Raw genomic sequence first — 9565 nt, 5'->3', positions numbered from 1 at the left:
TATCATACAATTAGTAACTTGAAAAGATTGAGAGATAAAAAAGGAAAGTAGAGGCAGTCGACTGCTGAGACCATACAGTTCAGAACAGTATCGTGCATCAAAGGTTAAGCAAGTCACAGTGAAAGCAGTAGAAATAAAATGTATATATAACATAAAAATATTTCAATCACATTCATGTTTTAATGATTTTTAGTGTAAAACCCCAAGAGAAAATTCATATCATGAGTATTTGGCAAATATGTATTGCTTAAATTGAACCTGATCAGAGCATGCACATTACAAAATACATTGTATATACATACATGACTTGAAGCTGAGCTCGCTCAAACGGTAGCACCGTCAACATATTATAAATATATAGCTGGTGACGTCTTAATCCTCAAATGGAACATCAAACGACTCACTAACAAATTAATTATACACTGGGATAGTACTCGCAGTAAACACTATGAAGTTGTAAGTCGCTAACACTTTGAAAAGGTGAAAATACCAAACGGTGATCAATCGCATAACTCCTATAAAGAATACGAAATTAATAGTAGGGTAACCGCTGGATATACCAGAGATGGGATCAAGTGCATAGGAGGAGGAAACACCCCTTGTCGACTGGTCAGGTAAATCACATTCATGTCCAAGATTTAATCCGATTTCAATATCGTCGATATCGACATTCTCACAACGATATCGTATCGATGTCGTCAATTTCTATTTCAATTTAAATGTGTTTGAATTAATGTTTTAAGTATACACAACATATTATTAAACCTCAGTATGAGAATTCTATGCAACGCGTAATCTGATTGGTCTAGACGGTCACATGCCAGGGATGACAAAACTTATTATTATACCTCAGTATGAGAATTCTATGCAACGCGAAATCTGATTGGTCTGGACGGTCACATGACAGGGATAACAAAACTTCACATCTCCCTCTCAAACATCATATTTCCCTATCAAACTTCCACCAGAGTTCGTTTGCTCACAAACCAAACTCTTCCACTTAGGCATTATGGGATAGCGATTTCTTAGGCCGCGTATACGGTGACGTCACTGTAGAATGACGAAAAAACATAACGTCAAACGTAAACAACTTTCAAAACAAGAACGTAAACATCAAGTTCATTACTGTACACAATAATTTGAACAGAGTCTCCCTAATTTTTAATGATCTTTTGATCATTTTATGTTTAAAATAAAATCCATACTTTTATATTAATGCTCTTAATATTAATATCTTCAAACTTTTAACTGCGAACTACTTCTTTAGTGTAATTTGTCTGCGTGATAATCGCGGACTCACAATATACAAATCTGTATATTGTGGTGCGTCACATAGGAGAGGTCTATTCGTAGGTGACGTAATGAGGCCTCGACGGGGAGTTTGATTTCCCTATCATATTTACCGCTTGGGCAGCCTCGTGCATTTTCCATAAATTTAACGTCAAAGACGACGAAATGTATTGTGACGTCACAATAAGTCCTAGTCATTCTACTTCCATAGTTCGTAAGGCACAAAATATACAGGTCTTTGATACACAGTTAAATCGCTTGGTTTGGGTTGATACAAAAACAAGCAAGTAAATCAGCATTTAAGGAGAATGGTAAAACAAAAACTGGTTATCATATCACTGTATTTCGCTGTTTGTACCTTCTAATTCGTTGAGGCGCGGTGTTACCGTTAGGGCAATCTCAGTTACATAAATGTACAATGTATAAATGAGCGGACTCCAATCTCAAATGCAATTTTGTGGTCTTGCTTTGTTTCGGTATAATAAACAATTTATTGCATGAATGTTCGGGAGATATGAGGATTTATTCACCCAAGAAAAATCATATTCCCCTCGGGCGTTGGCCTCGGGGAATATGATTTTTCTTGGATGAATAAATCTTCATATCTCCCTCACTATCATGCAATAAATGTATAATGTCTTCCTACGATGTCGATATCAACATTCTCACAACGATATCGTATCGACAATTTCTATTAAGTGTTTTTGAATGAATAGTCTTAGTAAACTCATCATAATGTCTGCCCACGATGTCGATATTGACATGCTCACAACGATATCGTATCGATATCGACAATTTCTATTTTGAATGTGTTTGAACTAGTAGTTTTAGTCTACACAGCATGTAAACACTACCTTAAGTAAAACGACCGTGGCTCGATATCAACAATATATCTCCATTTTGTGTTGCTTATAGGAGTTATGAGATTGATCACTGTTCGTTATTTCCCCCTTTATAGGAGTTATCAGATTAAGCACTGTTCATTATATTCACCTTTGTAAGAGTTATTAGATTGATCACTGTTCGTTATTGTCACCTTTATACGAGTTTTGAGATTAATCACTGTTCGTTATATTCACCTTTATAGGAGTTATCAGATTGACCACTGTTCGTTATGTTCACCTTTATAGGAGTTATGAGATTGATCACTGTTATTTATCTTCACCTTTATAGGAGTTATGAGATTGATCACTGTTTGTTATCTTCACCTTTATAGGAGTTATGAGATTGATCACTATTCGTTATCTTCACCTTTATAGGAGTTACGAGATTGATCACTGTTCGTTATTGTCACCTTTCATGCACCTCTCTTACACTACGCTGTTGATTTTTAGGTCACCTGAGTAAACTCAAGTGACCTAAAAATCAACAGCGTTGTGTAAGAGAGTAGACTCAGGTGACTATTGCAATTGGTTGTCGTCCGTCGTGCGTTGACAATTGAACATTTTTAACTTCTTGATAACTACCAGTCCAATTCTTTTCAAATTTGGTATGTAGCATCTTCGGGACAAGGGGAACATAAAATGTAAATTTCAGGACTTCAGCATCCCTGGGGCCTTAGGGACGCGGCAAAAACTGCCCAAAATTTACCAATTTTCAAAAATCTTCTTCTCATGAACCTCACATGCGTAAGAAAAATTAAATGCATGCTGATGTAGAGCAGGACAGCCTCTACCAAAATTGTAAATTTGATGATCCCAGGGGTAGGGGTTTTGATATCCGGAGGGGCCAAAATGATCAGTTATTTTAAAATGTGTGAACAATAGACATTTTTAACTTCTTCTTGATAACTATCATTCCAATTCTTTTCAAATTTGGTATGAAGCATCTTTGGAACAAGGGGGACATACATTGTAAATTGTGGGATTCCTGCAACTCTGGGGCCTTAGGGGCGAGGCAAAAACTGCCCAAAATTGACCAATTTTCAAAAATCTTCTTCTCAAGAACCGCACATGTTTAAGAAAACCTAAATGCTTAGTGATGTAGAGTAGGAAGGCCTCTACCAAACTTGTAAATTTCATGATCTCTGGGGTAGGGGATCTGATCCCAGAGCGGGGCCAAACTTACAATATAGTGTTTATGTGTAAAAAAACATCTTTAGTATTGTTGATACTATATTGAAACTAAATGGGTATTTAAAAAGAGCAGGTAGTCTTTTACCAAATTGTCAATTTGATGATCCCATGAGTAGGGGTTTTGGTATTAGGGTGGGGCCAAATTGGTCAGTTATCAAATGTGTGAACTATAAACATTTTTTACCTCTTGATAACTCCGATACCAATTCTTTTCAAATTTGGTATGAAGGATCTTTGGAACAGGGGGGACATAAATTGTAAATTTCAGGATTCGTGTCACTCTGGGGCCTTAGGGGCAAGGCAAAAACTGTCCAAAATTGACCAATTTTCAAAAGTCTTCTTCTCAAGAACCGCACATGTTTAAGAAAACCTAAATGCTTAGTGATGTAGAGTAGGAAGGCCTCTACCAAAATTGTAAATTTCATGATCTCTAGGGTAGGGGATCTGTTCCCAGAGCGGGGCCAAACTTACAATATAGTGTTTATGTGTTAAAAAAAAAAACAAAAAAAAAACCATCTTTAGTACTTTTGATACTATTGTAACGAATTTCCTATTGTCGATCTACGAATGTGCTTGTTATATTTCCTAGAATACTTATATATGTATATATATAAAGTTTCTCTTTTTACAGGTACCAAGAACTGTAGTGACAATTATTCAAATGCTTGTACTCGTATGTGATCATTTCTTTCTGCGGTATTGTTTTACTTTGTTTGTTTATTACTTGTACTTTCACATTGTCTTGTTCCGGTGACGCGATAATTTGTACATATTTGAGTCGACCAAATACTTCCTCTATAGGTCGGGTTGACGTCCGGTTGGGTCAACGGTAACAAGACAATTCACTTTTTGGCTTTTCATTCGAACTATTTGGACGTGTTGTTTTTAGAAAAGAGAAATGTCCAGGTAAACTTTATAGAAATTCTTAATTGGAAATAGTTGGAATTATAATTTATATTTATTGGAATTTACCTGAAATCTTATATAGTTATATATTCTAGCAAGTGACTATTTTAGAAATATTGTTGTATTTCAAAGTTATGAGAAAATCAATGTTTAATTCAAATGAAAGTAATGAAACTTTTACACTTGTGTTGTGTCATTTTATTACTAGGTAATTTATATGACCGAGCCCAGGTCACTATAGATCTAACTCGCTACGAGAGTTAAACTTTTCCTCGCTACCAGAGTGAAACTTTTGTCGATCCTTTGGATATAACTCCGCTACCAGGAGTTGAGTGTTGAAATTGAAAAACCCTCGCAGTAGCGAAAACGCTACACTATATTGAAACTAAATGGGTATTTAAAAAGAGCAGGTAGTCTTTTACCAAAATTGTCAATTTGATTATCCCATGGGTATTAGGGTGGGGTCAAATGGTCAGTTATCAAATGTGTGAACTATAGACATTTTTAACTTCTTGATAACTCCGATACCAATTCTTTTCAAATTTGGTAAGAAGCATCTTTGGAAAAAGGGGGACATAAATTGTAAATTTCAGGATTCCTGCACCCCTGGAACCTTAGGGACAGGGCAAAAACTGCCCAAAATTGACCAATCTTCAAAAACCTTTTCCTCTAAAACCGGACATGTTTAAGAAAACCTAAATGATTAAGATGTAAAGCAGGAAGGCTTATACCAAAATTGTAAATTTCATTATCCCAGGGGTAGGGGTTCTGACCCCAAGGTGGGGCCAAACTTAGTATATAGTGTTTATGTGTAAGTTTGCTGACACTGTATAAAATCTAAATGCATACTAAGGAATAGCAGAAAAAGATGTAAAAAAAAAAAAAATGGTGAATTTCACAACCCAGGGTTTTGACTCTAGGATGGGTCCAAATTAGTCATATCTTGTAATGTTAATACACCTATTATATTACATGAAGCCTTTCATCAGTGTATGCACTTATGAGGGCATTGAAGTTGTAAGAACACATCTTGTTGTTTTATACTTTAGGTGAATGTTTAAATTTAGATTAGATATTCAGATCAGTAATTTTTTTTCTAGATTTCATAGCCCTTGGGGGTAGTGATAATTTTTCGCTTATACTCGGGTGACCAATAAGGCCCGTGAGTCTTTTGTTGTTATCACACTGTATACTGATAATAGTTCCCAGGCTTTATTTCAGCTTTTTGTACAATGGAATCACTTTCTGTCGTCGTCGTCTCCACCGTGATGCGAGCACTTTACCTGATGGGTATGCAGGTACTCGTCAAACAACACTGACCAGGCCGCTGTGAACTCGTCCTGGGTAACCTCCTGGTCCTCTGAAAAATAGAACAACAACGTGGAATTAGGTCACCTCAACCCAACAACGTGGAATTAGGTCACCCTAACCCAACCACTTGGAATTGGATCACCCTAACCCAACCACGTGGAATTAGGTCACCCTAACCCAACCACGTGGAATTAAGCTAGTACTACGGCCTTTGACAATACTTTTTACTATAGCACCAGTACTATGACCTTTGACAATTCTATTTACTATAGTACTATGACTTTTGACAATACTTTTTACTATAGTACTACCACCTTTGACAATACATTTTACTATATAGTACTAGTACTACGACCTTTGACAATACTTTTTACTATAGTACTACGACTTTTGACTATACTTTTTACTATAGTACTACAATTTTTGACAATACATTTTACTATATAGTACTAGTACTACGACCTTTGACAATACTTTTTACTATAGTACTACGACCTTTAAAAATACTGGGTTTTTTTCAATAGGCTGGCTAAACTAGTATCCAGGCTACGCTATCATATTACCTAAACAGAAAAGAACAGCACACCTACCATTAGCATCAAACAAATTAAAGAAATATGTGATCTCGTTAGTATCGATGTGTCCACTTTTGTCTCCGTCCATCTCTGAGAAGAAAAGTCTAGCGCCATTATCACAAGGCAGGCGTTGGGACCTCCATGCTGTCTCAAAATCATGCACTAGAGATAAATAGATTCAATAGTTTAAGTTTTAGTATATAATGCACTACATGTAATATATCAAAGCTCGGTACATATGGAGGAGAGAATTATCATGGGCATTTTGTATATCTAAAAAACATTTGTTTACTAACTATTCGATCCAAGACTATGAAACAATCGCTGAAAGTCGGCTTGGTTTAGGACTCCAACGGTTTGAGACCCAGCTTGTACATTGTGATGAAAATGGCCAAACAGTCGCACTTTGTAATCAGTATTACCCAAAACTGTAGCCACACTGCAAATTTACATATCAATCAGCCACACTGCAAATTTACATATAAATCAGCCACACTGCAAATTTACATATTAATCAGCCATACTGCAAATTCACATATTAATCAGCCACAATGCAAATTTATATATCAACTAGCCACACTGCAAATTTACATATTAATCAGCCACACTACAAATTTACATATTAATCAGCCACATTGCAAATTTACATATTAATCAGCCACACTGCAAATTTACATATAAATCAGCCACATTGCAAATTTACATATTAATGAGCTACACAGCAAAATATATATAAATCAGTCACACTGCAAATTTACATATTAATTAGCCATACTGCAAATTCACATATCAATCAGCCACACTGCAAATTTATATATCAACTAGCCACATATTAATCAGCCACACTACAAATTTACATATTAATCAGCCACATCGCAAATTTACATATTAATCAGCCAAACAGCAAATTTAAATATTAATCAGCCACATTGCAAATTTACATATTAATCACCCACATTGCAAATTTACATATTAATCCAACACACTACTATTTCATATATTTATGACATAATTTGATTTACAAGAGAATGTCACAAACCCCTTTTCATTAAAATTGTCTTAATTTTACCAGATGCCTGCATGCGAATATCAGATCTAAATTGACAAGTCATCTAATTTACCAGACAAGAACAGAAATTAGCCCAAGAGTTGTCATTGCTGTATCCGATTTCCCTGTTGTAAGTAGCACTGCTAGAGCTCCACTGGATAGAATATTCGAGATTTCTTAATATTCGAGATTTCTTATCTTAAATGGCATGACCTAACGAGACCGTGACGATAACATACAGTATTACATGTGTATATATCGACCATTATTCTATTTCAGGACAGTGGGCGTGTATACTCCATGTTTATACTCAGTACTATAACTACTATACACAACTGATAATTCTACCATAGACCCTGTACAACTTAACACAGCAAAATAAGATTTTCTATTCAAGTTCTAAACGGTCAAATATTGTTTTGTAGTTTTACAGTTTTCAAAGAAGGTCCATTGATCCTTCTCCCGTAGGGATCCGGGTTAGAATAGGTCCGTAGTACCCATTACTTGTCGTAAAAGGCGACTAAATGGGACGGACCTTCGGATGAGACCGCAAAATCCTAGGCCCCGTGTCACAGCAGTTTGTCACGATAAAGATCCCTCCCTGCTCAAAGGCCGTAAGGGCCGAGCATAGGCCTAAATTTTGCAGCCCTTCACCGGCAATGGTAACGTCTTCATATGAGTGAAAAATTCTCAAGTGGGACGTTAAACAAGATACAATCAATCAAGCATTGGTCATTCGGTAATCACGCAACAGGCTGCCCGATATTCAGGAGTAAAGATATTCTAAAATATATTTCATTGTCAACATATGATCAACTAAGCCCTACCCTGGGACCTGAATTCTGAGGTCATACATTTCACATTGCTAATCATAATCATACAGTTTGCCTGCTTGATATCTAGGACTATGAGATATTCTCCCGTGGGGAATTAAACCTAACCCTGACCTTCATTCTAGAGTCACAAATTTCATGATAATAATACCGTTACCAAACAGCAAAAAATAATCGTAGACATACTAGTACTTCAGCTTGTTTTGTAGTTTTACAACCTCTCAAGAAATTTTCACTCATATTGAGACGTCCTCGGTTGTACTAGGTGAAGTACCACAGATTTAGACCTATTCTTAGCGCTTACAGTCGTGTCAGTGAGGATTCTTTAGCGTTCCAACGCCTACCGCGGCATGGGATCTTCAATTGTTTTTAAAGGACATAAAGTGTAGGCTACCCAAAATTTTTGACTCAGCAAATGATTTTGCTGTGTTTCTGTGGAATTTTCTAATATTTCATTAAACAAAAAAAGTAAATATGCAATTCATACACCAAAAAAAAAAAAAAAAAAAAAAAAAGATTGATTTTATATTGTTTTAACGTCCCTCTCGAGAATTTTTCACTCATATGGAGACGTCACCACTGCCCGTGAAAGGCTGCAAAATGTAGGCCTATGCTCGGCGCTTAAGGCCTTTGAGCTGGAAGGGATCTTTATCGTGCCACACCTGCTGCTGTGACACGGGACCTCGTTTTTGCGGGTCTCATCCTTATAAAAAGATGTACATTTGAAAATATTTCATTTTGTGCGTAAGGTTTTTTCATTGAATATTCAAGTAAAGATGTGTGAATAATGCAAAAAAAGGTGGTTTCATTGGAAAAAATTGGGATTCCAGCAATATCAAAATATCTGCAACAGTTTAACAAAAGTTGTACAGCAATAATTGGGGATAAGGCGCTGTTGGTCATCCCAAGTCATCAAGAACCCACCGTTTGTTTGGGAAACGCAGCAATCAGCGTAGAACCTACCTTTTATACTTAGATCACAGCAACCAGTGCACAAGTTATGTCTTGTACGCTAAATAAGACTCCATCTTTCATGCATGTGTACACACAAAACGAGACTCGCTTCTGAGAAACACTGGACGATTTCTGCACATGCGCATAGCGTGACATTCCTTCTTGTGTATTCGCTCTCGCTTCTGTCGAAATACGTGTTTTACAGGTGAGTGTGTAGGTGTAAATGTAAAAAAGCAGAAATCTCATGTACAAAGTTTTACAATTTTTGATCTTATCTTCATTCATACATGTGTAATTATGCAAAGTATGTGCATTGATAAAAGTTTTATAAATATCTTTAATTAGAAAGTTATTAAAAGTGCCTGTGTTGAATTATCTATTCTATATTTTTAGGGGGGGGGGGGGGCAGGATCCCCCCTCCCATTTTACGCCACAGATTTTGAATGAAAATCCAAATTTTGCACCAGAATGGCCGATTACTGTGGCTAATCTTTGACTTTCACACCCCGTTCGGAATTCCTAGATCCGCCACTGAGTTACATGGGTTTCTCCGAACTCTTTGTTTTCCAACGG

The 9565-nt window shown here is 36.3% G+C and overlaps 1 protein-coding gene across 1 annotated transcript; it reads right to left on the bottom strand.

Annotated features, from left to right (window-relative positions):
• Positions 1-5467: 5467 nt before the first annotated feature.
• On the bottom strand, positions 5468-7424 carry LOC125650063 (uncharacterized). The gene is made up of 4 exons (XM_048878009.2): positions 7279-7424; positions 6454-6596; positions 6173-6319; positions 5468-5631 (listed from the first exon to the last, which is right to left on the bottom strand). The coding sequence occupies exons 1-4, from the start codon at positions 7311-7313 to the stop codon at positions 5510-5512; spliced, it is 447 nt and encodes a 148-aa protein (XP_048733966.1). The 5' UTR covers positions 7314-7424; the 3' UTR covers positions 5468-5509.
• Between the last annotated feature and the right edge of the window lie 2141 nt (positions 7425-9565).

The sequence above is a fragment of the Ostrea edulis genome, chromosome 5, assembly GCF_947568905.1.
Source record: "Ostrea edulis chromosome 5, xbOstEdul1.1, whole genome shotgun sequence".
In the NCBI taxonomy this organism is placed as follows: domain Eukaryota; kingdom Metazoa; phylum Mollusca; class Bivalvia; order Ostreida; family Ostreidae; genus Ostrea; species Ostrea edulis.
The sequence above is the reverse complement of the archived record's forward strand: the minus strand, read 5'-3'. Positions and strand labels throughout refer to the sequence as shown.